General features: G+C 40.7%; 1 protein-coding gene across 3 annotated transcripts in view; it reads left to right on the forward strand.

Annotated features, from left to right (window-relative positions):
- CHRDL1 (chordin like 1) overlaps positions 1-18,853 on the forward strand; it is a 44,570-nt gene extending 25,717 nt beyond the window's left edge. The window contains exons 5-12 of one of the 3 annotated variants that reach the window (XM_074601395.1): positions 2,219-2,364; positions 3,381-3,474; positions 7,230-7,297; positions 8,567-8,741; positions 11,695-11,889; positions 13,640-13,807; positions 14,335-14,424; positions 15,689-18,853. In XM_074601395.1, the coding sequence (XP_074457496.1) occupies positions 2,219-2,364; positions 3,381-3,474; positions 7,230-7,297; positions 8,567-8,741; positions 11,695-11,889; positions 13,640-13,807; positions 14,335-14,424; positions 15,689-15,819 (1,067 nt within the window). In that variant the 3' untranslated portion in view covers positions 15,820-18,853. The remainder of the gene's footprint in view (positions 1-2,218; positions 2,365-3,380; positions 3,475-7,229; positions 7,298-8,566; positions 8,742-11,694; positions 11,890-13,639; positions 13,808-14,334; positions 14,425-15,688) is intronic. The other 2 variants (XM_074601396.1, XM_074601397.1) reach the window with 2 other exon arrangements.
- The last annotated feature ends 240 nt before the right edge of the window (positions 18,854-19,093 follow it).

Raw genomic sequence — 19,093 nt, forward strand, 5'->3', positions numbered from 1 at the left:
TTGGTCTTTGCAAATGTCAGACCACAAGCCAAATACTGCTTTTGGACAGACAGCCCACATGGGCACAGCAATGTCCTGCAGAGGCTGCGTGAACAGGGCCTCATATCCAGACAAGAACCATCTGTATTCTCCTTTCATTTCTCCTTTCGTTTTCATTTCTTTCCAGTTCTACTGCTCTTCCAGTTGCCCAAGGGGCAAAGGGATAACTAAGGGTTTGGCAGTCTCTCTTTCTGCTTTCCATGAGATGACTCTTGGAAAGCCCAAGAAACTATGGTGACATAAGTTTCAGAAGGTAGCATAGTTCTGCGAAGTTCCTCTTTATTCATGTTTTCCAATATTTGTGCCAAATGACAGTAGCTGAATTTGTCACTTGAATTTTTTGCTGATGACTTTCAAAGGTTGTGTCTTAATTAGCGCATAGATCTTGCCATTCCAGAATGTGTATTACTAGCAAATCATACAGAAAGTGCCAAAAGCACTGCATTTCTATGCCAAGCACAGGTGTTGTCAAAGCTCTGTACTACTTATAAGATTCTGGCAAGGTATCATTAGACACCCTTGATTGCACTGAAATAATGATGTATTGGGTGCTTCAAAGGAGGAAGTGCAAATACCATGTCTGTCTCCTGAAGAGAAATGAAATGTCAGGCAAGGAACCCTAAATGGCTAACTTCTGCAATTCTTCTGCAGAGTGTTCTTTGCTGACCCACTAGACTCTCAAATACTGTAGTACATGTATGTTCCACAGCCAGATTTGATGTGTACCATTCAAAATATTATTAACATTTGATGGACCAATATAACTAAATACATGCTTTTATGGAAGACTCTAAATGTCAGTGTTTAATGACAGTGCATACTGGCGGAAAACTGCTCTTTCGCTTGAGCTCCCAGCTAAAAAATGTGCATTCTGTGGTGGCATAGTTTCACAAAAAAGTCTTTCCAGGTTTATCTGATAGATAATGAAAGGGGCTACAGCAAAACCTGAATTTTCAGCTCGGGTTTCTTTCACATGAAAGCCCAAACCCACTGAATGAAATTTCAGCTGCATTCCTAGAAATTTGCAGTGATTCGGGCTCCAGAGAACAAACACTCCACTGTTACTTCCACAGAGCTGTTGTTTGAAATGCTTCTTCCCATGCTGAGATGCTAAATTCATGTGAATGTAAATGTACAGTGCCAGATTCACTGCCCAGTGGGTATCAAGTGACTTACATTTCACAGGTAAAGTATAATCCCTTTAAACAGTTTGTCAACTGCTAATAAACAATCTAGGGCATGTTTTAATGTAAGGTATGGATAACTTTATGTCTTAGAAGAAAATTTAACCCATTTGGTGCAGAAGTCAATATGATCTTGAGTTGAAACAGGAGGTTTCAGGGGTGAATTGACACTGCCATCTTGTGCACTATGTCATATGCACAGAGTTCTGCAAATAAAATGCATTCATCTGCACAGCTGACATTAAAATGCATGTCAAAGAAAAATCAGCTTTTGGGTGGCTTTTGTAGTCTGCCTTTGACAAGTTTTGCCCATTTTGAAAAGAACAGCAGCAACAGATTGTGAAGGCCACTAGAAACAAACACTTGCATAGTACATAGTTTTCTCTTGACACAGTTCCATTATTGGTATCACTGCTCCTCTACCAGAAGGTTTGTGCCTGTGGATGGCATGGAGGTGGCATCATGCATGCCCTATGGCACAAGCTGCTAACCTGCACCTAAGTCTTGTATGGGCTACAACACTACAAATCATTAATAAAATGATACCAGTACTAAGAAGGGGGAAACCATGCTAGAACAGTGCTATTGATAGTGGGATTCTGTGTGTATATAGGGCTTAATGCCTTCTACATTAAAGCGTGAAAAAGCCATGTAAACACAACAAGTGGGCACATAACTGCACTTCCCTATCCTAGTACCAAATGCTACAGCAGACAGAGCAAGAGAAGAAACAGCAGCATGAGACACGGCCATCAGTTCTGGCATTGCAGTTGATCATCAACACCCTAAAATCAACGGGGACAGTCAACTCAAAGTGTGAATTATTAAAGTTCAGCAAAATAGCAGCATGAGAATATCACTTATGCTTTGTAGCATGACAAAACTTGTCCTTTTATAATAAAGACAAACGAGGGAAGCTTTTCCTCCCATGAATTTGTGATATTGCAAGTTGTCAAAAACACGCGCCTGAAGTGTTCCTTTCCCATTGCTTCCAGAAGACTCCCTTTTCTCAGTAAGCAGCAAAATCACCGGGAAATCCTGTGAATACAATGGCACCACCTACCATCATGGCGAAATGTTTGTGGCCGAGGGGCTTTTCCAAAACAGGCAAGCAAACCAGTGTGCCCAGTGCAGTTGCTCAGTAAGTAACATGATCTGACAGACCCCTGCTCTGTCTGTCCTTCATTTCTTTTTTCTAGAAGACATGACACTGAAATATAACCAACACATGGCAAAGGCTGGGAATTGAAAATTAATGCTGAAACTCATAAGAGTGCTCAGAGCCAGTCTGCAGCGCCTGGTAAATGCCAGGCTACCTCTTACTCAAACACAGTGGACAAAGCTTACCCTGTCAAGCATCTGCTGTAAGTGAGCTTACAGGGTAGAGGCAGCAGGTAAAATATTGCTACTTGGCATATATCGAATATTTCACTTCATCCTGACTGGAAAATATAGCACTAAGCCACTGACTGAAACTGAATTCATTTGGCCTGAGCTGATAAGTAAAAAGCCCCACAGGCTGGGAGTGGACAGCTCTGTAAACTGGCACTGGGCCACAGAAATGTCACCAATTCAAATCCAGTATATTTGAGCAGTCACCCTGTGACTCTTCAGAGCCAGTGTCTGAACCAAAACATCCGTCTCAATCCAACCAGCTCTCCAGTACCAAGTATTGGCAACTCTGGACCTCCTCTGATCAAATCATCATCCTATTCTACATTAACTACAAATTTAACAGGCCAAGTACTGAACAGGCTTCACAACTTTCCGTTACTGCTAAGCTATTCCTCCAGTTCAATGGTAAGACACAGCAGAGGGAGAGGAGGAAGTGGCAGAAATTTATACTGTGTGATTTTAGTACCAAAAATGTCAGGTATATTGTCAGCCTACAAAAATTGCGGTTCTTCTCCCCACACACTTTTACCTCTTTCGTTTTCCCCCTGTTTTTTTAAAGAAAGGGACCTTCCTCTGCGTGACAACAGATTTAAAAAAAAAAAGCTATTCAGACTTTTCATTGGTCTACTATTCTGCTTTTGCACACTGGAGTGGCATTTATGTAAACATACATACTAGATTTAAGCATGTCCAAAAAAATGCATACACAGTACTAGACAAATCGATGACCCCTTCTAAATTCTCCTTGTGTTTTACTGGCAGGAAGGAAATGTATACTGTGGGTTGAAGACTTGTCCCAAATTAACTTGCTCTTTCCCGGTTTCTGTTCCGGAGTCCTGCTGTCCAGTTTGCAGAGGTAAGTTTGAGTACAACCACAGAAGGACAGGCTCTGAATTTACTCCTTTCCCCGTCTGTGCACCAGCACTGTCACTCAGGATACTATCTGCAAGTTTCCCATGTACTTACAATCCAATGCAGGTTGGGAAGTTAAACCTTGAATTCCAGTGGGGTAACACTGATACCTTTGTTTTCCTAAATTGAAACAAGGAGAGAGTGCACTGATGATAAAGTTGCATCCCCATAATGAGGTAAATCAAGGCTTTAAATGATGTATTGAAATAGTTGCCATTTCTCTGTGTAGAAAAGCTTTGCAACAAAAGACGAGCTTCTACGTGACAGATTACGAGACCTGCTCAAGTTATGCAAGACACAAAAATTTCAATTCAGAGGCTAAGGCCAATTACTCCAGTTTAAATTAGGTGTCGGTCTATACTCAGATGACTTCAGTATTTTACTAGCAATTGCGTTTTACATCTTGTACACATAGGGAACTTGATTCTAGGGGCCTTCCCAACCTTTCTGAACGTCTAAACCTAAATGCCTGTCTAAAAGCCTGTCTAAATGTCTGAGAATTTCTAAATGTAGTTTATCTCACTATTAGTATTGTGGCATTTGAATCACCACTTCTAGGGTATCAAAGCAGCTATGGCCAGTTCTCAAAGATGCAGATAAGCACCTAAAGGTACCTGTAATTTTCAGAAGTGCCACTCTATTGATATCAGTGATGCCAGGCTGCTTTGAAAAACTCTCCTGCTTGCACCTTTGTGCACCGGTATCCTTTTGAGATTCTGCTTGTTTGAACTCAGTACTATTGCATGGTCAATATATTGTTGGTTGTATAATTTTGCCCATGGTGCTAGAGATGTGAAACACAAACTAGCATAGTCCCACAGTCCCTGTCCTAAGGAGTTTACTGAGTACACACACTGGACCAAAAGGTCTGAGTGGTGAAGGGGCTGAGCAAAAAAGAGTACTTCAGAGTGCACCAGTGCTTAATAATGCAGCATGATGCAGAGATAGTACAGCACGCTTTGAAGGAACAAGTTCCTGGATAGAAGCTGTGTAGTCATGTCAGTGGAGCACGCTATCTAAGCTACTTAACCTGTGGAGATGCAGTGGTAATTAACTTAAGTGTGGCACCATGTAGGACCTGAACTAATCTTTCGGCAGGGCTATGCTGTGTGCTGCATAAATACATCAGCTCAGTCAGAGCAAGGATGAGGATCTCTATGCAGTACTCCTTTGCATAGAGATTGTTCCTTATTCTCTGCTGCTTTGCCATGCTACCCCACAGTACCCTTACAAATCTTGAAACATTTTGCCAGGCAAACTGCTTAGAAAGTTTTCTGATCTCAAGCAGGCAGGGTGATAGTCCTGGCTTGCCAGGGTGAAATTTAGTGATATACCATTTTAAATGTAATACACTGACAGTTAATTAAAGTAAGTTCTTGCTAATCATCTGATTTCTAGTATCTATTCCCTAATAGTTATTTGATCTGTATTTGAAACCAACCTCTTCCAGTTACAAAAATCAAACTGACTTCCAAAGTACGAAGTATCAGACATAGCTATGCTGTAAATTAGGTCACTTCAGCCAGAGTCACTAATGAGAAATAAATTCATTAGAATTTCCATATGAGAGGTGAGATTAAATTGGATTATGCAGCAGACGCAACCCAGCGTCTCCGTTGATGCAGAGTTTTTTAATGTATTCCACTGTCTATTACTCTTATTTAAAAATGTTAAAACAATAATTTGTCTTGCAATCAACTTTGTCCTTTTCAATGCGGCATAAGCTGTTTTATCTCCCCTCTGTGGTTCTTATGAAATGCAAACCTAACCAAAATGTTTGCATCAAGATTTAGGACAGCTCACGGGGAGGAAACTGTGAGTCAGTTTCTACTCCCTGTATGGCCAAATATATTAACATATTAAAATTTGCTGATTTTCCTATTAATTCCTCTACTATTGACTGGAGAAGGCTCCAAGCACTATAGTTCAGATGCTGATTTATGTCAGGATCCAACTTTCCCTTAAGTTAAGGGGAAAGTTCTCGTGAACTGCATAGAGGATAAAATGCTCATACATAGTACGCACTAAGGTAGTGGATCCATGACGGATCTGATTGAGTTGAATCTGGATAAGTTAATGCCAGAACTGGAGGCATACCTGCATCAGCACCATGGCTCTCCCAAGCCAGTATCACACACTACTACTGCTGCAGCAGCTATCCTGCTTTGAGGACCCAAGCCTATGATCTGTGCCATTAGGTCAAGGCTCCTGATGTGGTGGTACTGCTCTGCATTCCAGCGCAATGCTTGGCACATCCAGAGCTAGGCTTTGAGCCACTAGCAAAGCAGTTTTATTTGTACCTGTATCTGAATTCAAAGGCTGGGATAAATTCCAAGCTCCCCTCCAACCTAAATGATTTCTCCTGTTCTTGTACAAGTTTTCCAAGAATCAGATATCAGTTCCATGGCTTGTCTTATCAAGGAACACTTCTAAATATGTCTTTAAAAACTTCTTAAAGCCACATTCCCTCTCTAGCCTAAACTGATTTTTCCCTGATATAATTTCCACCGTAGATTATGCTTGGTTATGTTTGTATTTATGAAGTTGTCTTTACAAAGAAAACAGCTGGACACTACTTCTGAATAGAAACTGAGGGTTTCTTCTTTCCAACTTCCCTTTACATGAATCACATTCGGCTGTGAGGAACCAGAGCCTGGCTCTATGGGTCCCTCACATTGGTTCTCAAAAGCATTCATTACTTCTGCATCACATGCACAAATCACAAGTGTTCTAGCAAAACCTTTTCTCTTTTAAAAGACAAGTCAGAATGTCCTTACTTTGTTACGAGGATCCTTACTGCTATGAGCGTTAGTCTGTAGTACTTTGATTGGCCTGATTCAAAAAAGCAGTGCTGAACATTTCATACTCTCTACATGCAAATATAGGAGCCTATGACCTTAGATGGGGTCTGGTCTTAGCGGGCCAACTTCTCATACATCCTGCCATAACTCATTGAATGTGCCTGGCTTCCTGGAAGAGTTGCTGGTTTGTGTCTAACGAGTCATGCACTGAGCATGGCCATCACTTCTATTTATGAAACAGCTTGTCCCTGACAAACAGATGAAAGCACCGACCTGGTTTATAATCATACCTGGGGGTGAATTGTAACTTAGCAATTTTTATTAAATAAAGTATAAATAAGAGAAAAAAACAACCAGGGACAAGCAATTTGCAGGACAAAATATGGCTTACTTTTTCTTGATATATACAATACAATGTTATTTATTAACAGAAACACTTCAGAGCTGACTACAAAAATGTAATTGAGGATTTAATTTTCAGTCAAGTTACATCTCAGTTGAGCAACAGTAACTGTACTTGTGGGTTCCCTCAGCCGGCAGTAGATGGAAGGTCACACAATTTAGCCTTTCTCTGTGAGCTAAGCTAAGTCATGTCTCCTCACCTTTGCCTGAGATCACACAGCAAATGGTTGCTGGAAATTACTTTGCCCATAGCATATTGTTAAGCCACGTAAATCTGATAGTAAATCTTCATCCTGAGATGATTTACTGAAGTCTTTCCTTTGGACTCTACAGAATCTAGTACAATAAAGTCAGACTACCAACTGACACTTCTACACACTGATGCAACCACCTCCCTAAATTTAGCTGTAAAGCTGGATGAGACTTTTCCCCTAAGTATCTCCCAAGGTGTTGCACAATTACTCCCCTAACTGATACTGCTCTGCTTCACGTACAGGAGATGGAGAATTATCCTGGGAACATTCTGACGGCGATATCTTCCGGCAGCCAGCCAACAGGGAAGCCGTAAGTCTTACCTACAATTTAAAGACATGTTTTCCTATGGTGCTGTGCATGCCAGTACATTGGGGAAAAAAGATAAAAGGATGATAACAGGTCTGAATATCTACCCAAAACAGGTTTCTTCCACTTCTGCAATCGCCTTAATAAATTCAACCTGAATTCATGAATAATGCTGAATTATAAACTCCCATGAGCTACTCTGGGCTCTGGATTTGGTCTTTGGTTTATATGCTCTATAAGAATAAAATTCTACAACATTTTGTTTGCTATGCAGGCATCACTTTTAAATCATAATTGCAAACACTTCACAGTTGACATATATACATGTATATAAATACATGTATACATTTACTTTAGGGGCTTCACTACTTCTGGGGCTAAGAGTATCCATTAACAACTTACTCCTCAATAGATGATTTTTATAACAGCATTCGGAGAGAATATGAAGAGCTTTTAAGCACTAGGTGCAGCACCTAAATAGACGAGCCAGCAGGTCTTTGGATTTGTGAGAAAATAATTGCTGTAATATACACTATTCCTTCATGCCCATGGGTATTTTAGAAAAGAATTCTCTAAAAATAACCATTGTTTTTGCTCTGGAAAACATGCTGCACACTACTACCACTACTACTACTTTCCTTTGCAAATAAAATGAGACTTCTCTAGTAAGGTTCTGCTCAGTCTGGGCAAGGCTAACCCTCGCCTTACATGAGAGTTTAAAGCTGCAAGCGAACAAGAAGCTGGATAGTCATTCTGGATGTGCTCTGCCACTGGAGCCACAGCAGAAAGCAATTTTGATGAGGAAAATGAGACAAGCTTACAATTCTTCTCATTTAATCCTAAAGTAGAGCAGACATCAGTAAAGTAGATATCTAGCTCTGAACACCATTTTTAATACATGGAGCGAAATAGGCACTTCTGGGTTGTTCTTCATCTCCTCATGATACAGAAATACACAACAGGATGGTTCTAAAATTGCCTCTCTGTCCATTGACTTGATTAGAGACTTCAGATGACCAACTTAGATAAAGACACCTACACTGACATACACAGCCTGGTGAGATACAACTGTGTATCTGTAAATGACTTAATTACCATGTTAACTATCTGTAAAACCTGAATGGCCTTTATTTAGCATGGTGCCATTCATTACATTTAATGATGCTTGATGACAGTGGCAACACTTTATCTGTGTTAAGCTTCTAGTACAGCCTCTTTTCTCATGTTCATGGGAATGAGACATTTACTTTCCTGCTCTCTTTCTGTCTCCAGAGACACTCATACCATCGCTCCCACTATGACCTGTCACCCACCTCTGCGAGGCAGGTAGTCAACATTCCTCGATTTCCCAATGCCAGGAGTAACCGTGGAGTCCTACCGGATCCCCAGCAAGCTTCGGGAACAATAGTACAAATTGTCATCAACAACAAGCATAAGCACGGGCGAGGTAAAGACAAGTACTTCTTATAGTATTACTCTGGGTCAGGAATCAGTCACCTATAGCTCAAAAAGACTTCTCAAAACATACAAAAGAATCTTGGAAATTCACACTGGTATCAAGAGACTGAATGCAAAGCAGGGCAGCAAAAAGCAATAAGCTATTAAAGATATGAAATTAGCTCTAGACTTAGATCAGTTGTGCCTATGCATACAACAGGGCATTTCACTCTGCAAAGGCACCACACTATTGCGTTGCTCTTGGAATTACTTTCTGGGATTGTGCTACATAATTCTGAGAACACATGCAACAGTTACCAGGGAAGCGAGTGCTTTGTGCCCTAAAGGACACCCTGATGCCTTTAGATTTGCTAACTTGTTCATCAGTGACTTGTCCAGTAGGAACAGACAGAACTTTGAGCCCATATAGCAAACCTTATCCAAACATGACTAAACTATATTCCTGCTGCATTATAGGAAGGACAAAAATAGAGGGAAAATATCAATTCTCCAGTTAGTGGGACTGCAGGTTTTGTACAATAAAAAGGGTGGGATGCTCAGTTCCCACAGTGGTGTACCTCAGTCAACAGAGGTTGGCAGGAACAGGCCTAAGAAGCCATAAAAGAAATAGCTGTACAAATGCATGTTCAGAAGAGCATCTATCCACAAATACGAGTCGGTATGCACTTAGAAACTGCCCACAAAGAGTTAAAAGCCCTTGTATTAGGGCCAACTAATCTTTTAAGGTATTAACTAACAGAAGGAATGTTGGCCATAGGATCTTTATTATCCACCTGAACAAGCATGAAAAAACATTCAGATCGTGCCAGTGTTTTATGCTGAATCTAGGAGCAGGAATCTCCATGCAGTGCAATATCTTTGACATGTAATTCACACATGAAGACATCATCAAAGCAATTTCTAACTGATTTGTTTCAGCAAATAAAGAGCATACAGGCGAATTGCATATTTCTGGATGCAGTATATAGTAGCTGCCGCCACTTCAGACACTCACTGCCTGGAGAGTGTCTGAGAGAGCCCCGTGATGGAAACAGGAATGCTGACTATTCATTTTCTTTTGTTCTTGTGCAATTAACAAGTGTTTTATTAATTAATGCACATGCCCCTTGAGATGCATTTCAACAAGTTAAAAAATAAGCACACAACTCTCCTGACATGCAAATACTGTGCAGTTGCATGGATATAGATTTATCATTCTAAACATGAAGAGCACTAAAAATAGGGCATCAGGAAACTAGAAGTTACTCGCCATATTTTAGCTTCTACTGGAGGCTTCATCTGCTACCTCAGAGTAATTATTTAACTGTTCTGTGCTAAACAAACCCTTAAAACAGAGAGAATATGTATCTACACCATGTCACGTATTATCCCCTCCCCTGTCAGGGAGAAGTCATGAAATACTTATGTCCATAAAGGATCTGGATAACTCTATCTAGGGAAAAAAAAAACCATACAAGCATAAATGCAATTATATAGTATTTAAGCATGTAAGAAGCCTTCTGAGCAGCTGAGTACTTACCAGTTTTCTTATTTACAGTTTTTCTCCCATGTTCTTAGTACACAGATAACACTTTATTTGCTTTTATTTCAGAAACAAACCTGTTTCCTACCTCTAAAGTAAAAACATGTCTTAAGAAAGAGTTAAAAAGTAGCAAATTATAAACCAAATGATAGCATAATCCCATGAAAGACAATCCATTGCAAAAAACACTCCCCATAAATCTCAGTAACTCAACAAAGTATAAGCCAGTTGGTCACATCTGTTACCAGTTAGATGTAAATTTCAGATTACAGATAAAAATTAAATTGCTTTTGAAAGTTACAGGCAAAATAGGAACATATTTTACAAATAAAAGCATTAATAAAAATGATGCCATATTAGAAGAATTGGAAATATTTACAACATATCTCAGCTTCACATTTAGAAATCAGGCAGCGCCCTTTCTTTCACCTTGTTAACATTAGTTTGCATTTTTCTTTGCGTTTATAAAATACTTAAAAAGAAAGAAGTAACGTTTATAGGACAAATGCAAACATGGTGTAAAGTGATATAATTCCCATTAACTGCCAGGTGACCCAAACTGGCTTCCACCAGACATGGATTTTTCCACTCTCCTGGTGTCAGCTGTATTTCTCTGTCTCCCAGGGGCACTGATGAATAAATATTTTGAGGTGTTTAGATGCTATTGGAATGAAATTTCAGTCCCATATGCATCCTTTCATGTTAATATTTTCTTGTGATTCCAAAAGCCAAATGTCTTTACATACCTATAGACATATATATTTCCACAAAGGACATTCAACTTCATTTTGCAACATCCCCTTGCTTTGTTCTTTGTGTTGTGTAGCAGGAACTCTGATGAAAAAGCAATAAAAGGCCCAGGTGGCTCTAATCCATCCTGGTGATAGAATGGCTCTCACTGCAAAAGCCGTGTTCAGCTCATGGTAAGGAAAGTTCTGCAGATGACTCAGTAGCAAATGTCATAATCCTGTCATCTGCAGATTCAATTCTAGAAGCCAAAGGCCATGTATCAGGCTGTGTCCTGCGTGTGGACTGAGATTAGGAGGTGAAGGAGTGAGTTTTATAAAATGGTTGATGGTGTACCACTGAAATGCGTGCGCTGGAGAGGAGCTAGTCAAATACTTGACTCGGCCACCTTCAATGTTCTCCTCAACGTAGTGATGGACACCAGTGTCAGCACAGTTGGAATCAAGGCAAAACTGCTCAGAAAAGTGTGATCACAGGCTCAGACTCATTTTAAGTAGTGAAACTCCCAGTTAAAGTTAACAACCAGAGAAATGGGCCAGAGACACTAACAAATTATATATAGAGATACTGCTTCAAACAAATGTGCATGAATCAAATGAATATTCATAGTGAGGTAGCCAGTGAACATACCTTTTCCAGTTGTACTTTTTCTTGCTTTTTTCTTCTTTTGTAGTGTGTGTTTCAAATGGCAAAACATACTCACATGGTGAATCTTGGCATCCTAATCTCCGGGCCTTTGGAATCGTAGAGTGTGTGTTGTGCACCTGCAACATCACCAAACAAGAATGTAAGAAAATTCATTGTCCAGAACAATATCCCTGCAAATACCCTCAGAAAGTAGAAGGAAAATGCTGTAAAGTCTGTCCAGGTAAAACAAAGTTGATCACAGACCACCATTTTGCTGTGCATGTTAGGGGGCTTGGCTCAAGCCCTCTGCTCACAATAAGATCTGATGAAAATAGCAATAGCTGTGCCCATTGTTCTAATGTGTGTGGAGAGATCTGAACATGAGACAGGCAGAGCTGCCTGGCCAGCTCTGCTGTTCACTGCTGTCCCTCAAATGGGGGTCTTGCTGCCTGGGGCACGTACGTTCTGATCAGTCACTCCCATTCTCTCTACTGTTAGCATGACTTCCTGACACTCATTTCTGAAGAGAATCTTACGGAAACATACACAGAAAGTTCATTACTGTCAAAAGGCTCTCCTGTCCTTCCCATACTGCAATGCCCACAGAACCTTCAAATCAGTTTCTAGCTTGTGAAATTTGCATGAAGATAATACCATTTCTGCTTTTTAAAATGCACCAGAAGGATTCAAAACCCCTGATTATAAATTGATTGGTGTCACTTATGTAACTTAATCCTTAAAATAAATACTACCATCACAAATTCAGCATTGTGTCTATCCTGCACTAACAATTAAACTTACGTAGACGCTACTTACTAAAATCAATGCCTACAACTAGTGAAAAATCTGCTAATATGAATCTGCTGATGGCTTGCCAAATGACCAGCCACGTTGCATATGATACAAAGGGTAAAGGAGCGTCCAGTTCCCTTCTGTGCCTTTAAACTTCTTTTCTAATTTGTATGGCCCGTTTCTATGTTTGTTTGGTGATGGATTGGGTGGAAATGCTCTGAGGAAATGAGTTGTTTAGTCATACACAGAAATCCTTGACAGAATGCCCACTTCCCACTTTCTCTTGCTAGCCTTGCTTAGTGGGAAAAAGCACCATACAGTGGCAGTAGGCAGGCAGGAGGTGTGTATCTAGATCCTTTTGGATACTTGTGAATCAGAGATCCACACCTTTTATTGAGCTCATTTGAGCTGACAACAGTCAGCAAAACCTAGCTAACAGGCTCCAGTAGAAAATTCAATAGTAAAAAGAAAGTTACTGTCTTTTCCTTTGAGATTCTATGTGCCAATTTTTAAGAAAGCTGAACCTTTTCCTGCAGTCTGTCCTGTATGTGTGGAGATGTATTAATTATTAGGTTTTTCCACAAACAGCAGTCCCGAGTTTCACAGTTGTATCATCTCTTGTACATTTTTGTCCAACTTCCAATTACCAACAGAATAATTACAATTTCTACTTATATGCTCTACAACTTTACCGGGGGGCAGGAGATAACGTGCACTGTGGCTAGCCCAGGCTTGCACTGGCCAGCTGGCTGCTGCCAAGCAAAATGCAAACCTTGTAGGTTCTACCTGCCCTTTTCCTCATCAAAACATTAATTTGCGTCTCTTCACTCTGTCCAACCACCAATTTTCATTTAGTTATTTTTTTACCTCCGAGACGTCTACCATTATTTCAAATATGCTTGAAAAGTGGACAACCGGTTCAAAAATTGTGAGAAGTCTCACAACTGGTTTTACACAGCTCATTTCCTTATGAAGCTGGATTATGAATACAAATACTGTCTTGCCACCACAGGCAGGCCATCAGAACCTAGCAGAATAGAACACTATTAAACGTCTGGGGCTTAGCTGGAGGTGGATTTGAGTGGGCATACAAGTGAAAAGTCTACTTTTAAACTAAACCTGCTTGGCTGCCAGTGCCAAGTAAGTTCTGGAGGACTTAATTACAGCTGTAGTATGTGTTTTGGGCTTTTTTTAAACAGAAGAAGTGCCAAGTCAGACCTTTGATAACAAAGATTACTTCTGTGGGAAAGAGACATTTCCTGTCTATGAATCCGTTTTCACAGAGGAAGGAGAAACCATCAGAAAAATTGCAGTAGAGACTGAAAAGCCACCTCAAATAGAAATACATGTGTGGACAATTAGAAAAGGTGAGTTGAGCAAGTTCTTTATTTAAACAGTGTATCATCTTCCATTAAAATCCCAGGAAAATTTACAAATCCAGGCATCTTGAGACTGCTGTTTTTCTGGCTATTTAGGATATTGCTGTTACAGCCACTGCCAACATACTGAAGTGTTGCTGTACAAAACCCATTAATAACACACAAAGCTCTAGGTCTGCAAACTCCTACCCTTCATTATGAGCAAAAGCACAATGACAAACAGGTTGTCAGTAATACCCTGTGCAATTTATTGCAGAGAAATGGGTAGTAGGGTTTGAACCAAGTGCCTGGAGGTTCTTACTTAGGATGGACCAAAAAGCTTTCCATTTAAATCAGTCTGCCCTATCTGCCTTAGTGATGCTACACCCATGATGGTCTAGAATACGGGCAAAAAATGTGTTATTTCACAAGTTGACTCAACATGGCAGTAATTCTACATAAAGGCAGGTTTAGAACACCCAGGTTTCGAACAGGTACATTTCCAGTAACATGCACTTCTAATTTCTTTACTGAAGGGATTCTGCGTCACTTCTATGTTGAAAAAGTGTCCAAGAGAGAATTTGAAGAACTTCCTTACTTCAAGCAGATAACAAGGACAACCCCTAGTAAGTAAAATTCTGACCTCTTCAGCTATTTATTCTCCATATAATCATAGCCTTGAAAAACATTCTTTTACTCAACACAGTCAAACAGACGTACTAATTTTTCCTTCCGTACATGGCTCTAATATTTTATAAGTTTAGATTTAAATAATCAAAATGTAGCAATTTAAAATATAGATACATATAACAGTAGTTCATGTCCATGCTGTCTTAGTTTCCTGTATTTTGATAAAATACAAAATAGGCTGTTTTCTGCCCATACTGCCATAAGTCTGAAATATGACTGATGTCAGCACAGCATCAGAATTTGGATTTATTTAAGTAACATGTCAAGTTACCCCTATTTTTTAGAAAGGGAAAGGGAAAAAATTCAGAGATGATTAAAGGAGTTCTCCTACACATATATATGTTATATTTGAAAGAAGCCTTTCGTATGTTCTTAACAATATCTCCGTTATTAAAATCTGTCTTCTGAAAGGACATGTAATTCTTTTATCATCTTGATTCAATTTCTTTTTTGTATTTCATCCAGTTTGGGATATGACACTTAATTTGATAGTTGAATTAACGTATACACATTTTTAATTCCCAGTTCTTTTGCATTACAACTTATCATTTTTCTGAGGTCTCTAATTAGACAAGAAAGTATTTTTCCCAGGAATATTATATTATTGATAATACAGGCTTAGTGAGAAGCAGACACCTTTTCATGTAAAAATTTTCCTAATTTTTTGTTGTCAGCCTACCGTAAGCTTGTCATTGTTATCTGTAATACAGTATTCTAGTTACCAGGACAGTGGGCATTTCTATTAACATTATAAAAAATGTATAGAAATATTAATATTGAGCAAACACTGTTTTATTACACACAGGTAGGCACAGTTCACAGTGCATGAAACTTAGACTTGTTGCTTCCCAACTTTTAAATACTTTGGTTTACCATCAGAGGTAAATTTTCACATCACTCTGTCATAAAGCAGAGCATCCAACATCATAAATGGTTGAATAAATAGAGTCAAGTTGCAGTACTACTTAATTAAAGAAAGAATAATATTCTGGTCCTTGTTTATTATTTTTAACAAAGATATTTTGTATGGAATATGTTACGTGATTGTAAGATACTTTGAATATTTTCCATGGGAGGACTGGACATTCTCTCTTTGACCATTGTGAATCAGTTGGTCTGGAGACTGCTTGTAAATGTCTTCAGAGTTCCCTGTGCCTTTTTCTAAGTCAGTATCTGTCTCCTTTGTATTTTTGTTTTCAGGCCAGTGGAAAATATTTAGCGAGGGAGAAGCTCAGATCAGCCAAATGTGTGAAAGCAGAGTGTGCAGGACTGAGCTCGAGGATTTGGTAAAGCTTTTGTACCTTGAGAAGTCTGAAAAGGGTCACTGTTAAGGGAGACAGCACTGGAGGGAGAAACACAAGAAAACTTATGAAAACTTGGATCTGCAGCTGGACTGCAGGCTTATTTTGCTTAAGTCAACAGTTGCCCTAAAAAGCAAAACTATAATGCAGTAATTATTCACATCATGCACAGCAAATTTGCTGCTTTATGTGTAGTGGTCTGTGTCAGCCGTTCAAATATCTCCTCCAAAAGACTAGGAGGCTCTGTATTACTGGTGGGGGAAGGAGAAAGAGAGACTGTACTTTCCCGGAGTTGCATTTCTTTACAAGTTAAAAAGAGAAAACAGAACATTTTTATTATTATTATTTGGCAAGTTATTCAAACTAATGAAAAGAAGGACATCTAATAAATGTGCAGGAGCTATGGAGAGCATTATTTCCTGTGCTGAATTTATACAATTTCTGGTGTTGAAATGACTCATGGATTTTTTTTTAGTAGTGGAGGAAAAATACAAGTGATACAATACTTGTTTTGGAGACATAAAAACCAGATTTAAACTAACAAACTCCTAAGCAGCCTGCCTTTGGGATGATGTCTTGTAGTTGAGCAAACTGAGTCCATAAACTGAACAGCAGGTGTTAGTGGCAATCACTGTATTTTTGTAGCAATTTAAGCAAATGTTCGCTTTTAAGTGGTTTTCACTGTTTCCTCCACCCACTTCTCTAAAAAATGTGAAGTGTTAGCTCCCTATCACAGCCCTAATAACTTTGTTCTTCTGGGCCCTATTAACATATGGTCTTGGCTGATAAACTGCCTTCTAAAGTGATGTGGCAGACAGTGGTGAAGTACTTGCAGTACTTTCAAAACACCTAGAGGGTTAAACCTCCCAGTTAATAACTCCGTAAGAGTTGCGACAGTGCTTAATTTATTTGTTCTGATTTGTTACAAACCTAATCTTCTGCATTTTTCTGAGGGTGACCTCTCAATTCTCACGCTCCAAGGACAGCTCTCTCCCATGACAAACACCAAACAGCTACAGCAGGCCTTTAGAACACAGCAGCTCTCTGAAACCTGTTATCTTTACGAAAAACAAATCTGAGAGATTCTGTTAAATTTAGTATAGCATGTCTACAGTGTATTTAAGAAAGGTGACTCTCATCTGCAGAAAAAGTATAGTTTAAAAAATGTTTTCTCTGAAGAGTCACCAAAATACTGCACTGCCTCACGGCTGCAATGTTGGATTAAATCCCAAGAAGCAAGTGACTGCCTGCTTTTGCTCCCATTTTCTACTCCAAAAGCGGACAGGAATACTCTGTTCGAACACACGCTAAGACACAAAGCTTTATGGAAATGTTCTGAGCCAGGGGCTGGGTCTTCACAGGGAGTGAAATCAACATTGACAGCAAAGATTTCGAGGTTTGTCATTCTGCCAGTGACAGCACTCCAGGGCGTACCCACTTCTAAAGGGATGAAGGTGTGGGAGAGCTCAGCGCTGAATGCCAAAAGCCTGTTTCAGGCAGAGCTTCACCATCGTGAGAGGATCCTTGCCTTGAGCAGCAAATGCCAGCAGCCTCCCTCTGCAGCACAGGCCTCAGGGCCAGGCTTCTTCACACTCCCCAGGTCCTGCCCGTGCTGCCTGTAATGCAGGAGTGTAACATGGGGCTTCTCAACAAAGAGGAGCAAGTGAGGAGCACAGACAGGAGGGCAAAGGAAAGGCTGAAGGGAATTAGGAGTACACATATAGGGTGATCTCAGGTCCTTAGGGAACCACCCTGTTGTCCCTAGGCCTGGACAGAGAGCAGATAATATTTAGGAATACTTCCCTCCCTACCAAGCACTCCACACAGTCTGCTGCGTAACAGGAAAACACACTAAAAAGGGAGCTCCTCCAGCAACAGTGTGGATTTGCAAGAACGAAGTACTCCCACCTGGTACCAGTAAGAACCTTGGGGGTCTCTTTCCAAGCATCCATGGGCTGCAGGGAAACCCCCTGGGGTCCCTCCATGGCACAAAGGGGTCTCTGCTCGGGGCCTGGAGTGCCGCCTCCCTCCCCCTGCCCGGCCCTCGCTGCCCAGGGCTGTTTCTCACACTTTTCCCCTCACTGCCCGCAGCGTTTTGCTCTTTCCTAAACCCACTTTGCCAAAGGCGCCGCCAGCCCGGCTGAGGGGCTCAAGCTCTGCCCTGTGCTGGAGCCCCTGGAACCAGCTGGAACCGGCCGTGTCTGGCACGGGGCAGCCCCTGGGCTCTCCTCAGAGGGGACCCTGCAGCCCCTGCCAGCACTCCCCTGGGAGTGCACAGTCTTAACTAGCACCTGGCCATGAGAAGTCCTGTGCTCATTAAGAGGAGAGCTAACAGAACTGTCCCACCACCTTTCCACGGGACTGCAGCCTCCGCCGCCCTAAGTCCTGCCCTGCTGTCTGAAAGGGGTGTAGCGTGTCCCAACAGAGTTCTCAGACCTCGCTGCACCAGAGGTTTCTGCAGTGTAACTGTAGGAGAAGTGTTTGGCGTCAGCAGCACCCACCGCACGTGGCATCTACTGGGTTGAAGTGCGCTGCAGAAGTGAGAAATTTTATTATAAATCTTCTAATAAGTCATGAATTAACCTTATCGTTCCTTTGGTGAAGACATTGTAAGGAAGAGATTCTGAGGAACGGTAGTGATCTGGTGGGACGCAGTTGATTTCTCACCTCACGGGCATCGTCTGTTTGTAGCAGTAGCTGGTGAAAAAAGACTAAGCAGAAAGTGTACAGTGTTTGCAATTATTTTTTTTAAGAAGAGGAAGGCAACCTGCTTTTTGTATTTGTGACAGGACAGGTGGAATCCAGATTGTGTATTTATTTTATAACAAACACTTTTTAAGAAAAGCAAAAAAACCCCATAAGCATCATTTAGTAAAATGCAGTGTTGCATTTTTCCAGTTTCTGGTCACCTAAGACAACAAAATGCACAGTGTCGTGTTTTTCATTCTCTTCATGGGATGTATGTCTGTTACAGTACTTATTTATGTACTTGTTGTATCACTTTGACCTGGTTTGATAAATTAATAAACTCCGAAGTTGATAATAAAACCAGACACTTTGTGTACGATGCTGTTTGGTCAAGATGTTTGGTTTCAGTTCCCTGGTTGCAGTCCTGCTGATGCCACCTCAGAGGAAGCCTGACCCCAGCCAGGTGCAATGCATGGCTGCCTGCTGTGGCATCGGGTACTGAGCTATGGAAGAGTCAGATTCAAGACTAAGAAGGACATAGACCTGTTGGAGCAAGTCCAGAGGAGGCCATGAAGATGATCCGAGGGCTGGAGCACCTCTGCTGTGAAGACAGGCT

Source organism: Larus michahellis, chromosome 9 (genome assembly GCF_964199755.1).
Source record: "Larus michahellis chromosome 9, bLarMic1.1, whole genome shotgun sequence".
Taxonomy (NCBI): Eukaryota; Metazoa; Chordata; class Aves; order Charadriiformes; family Laridae; genus Larus; species Larus michahellis.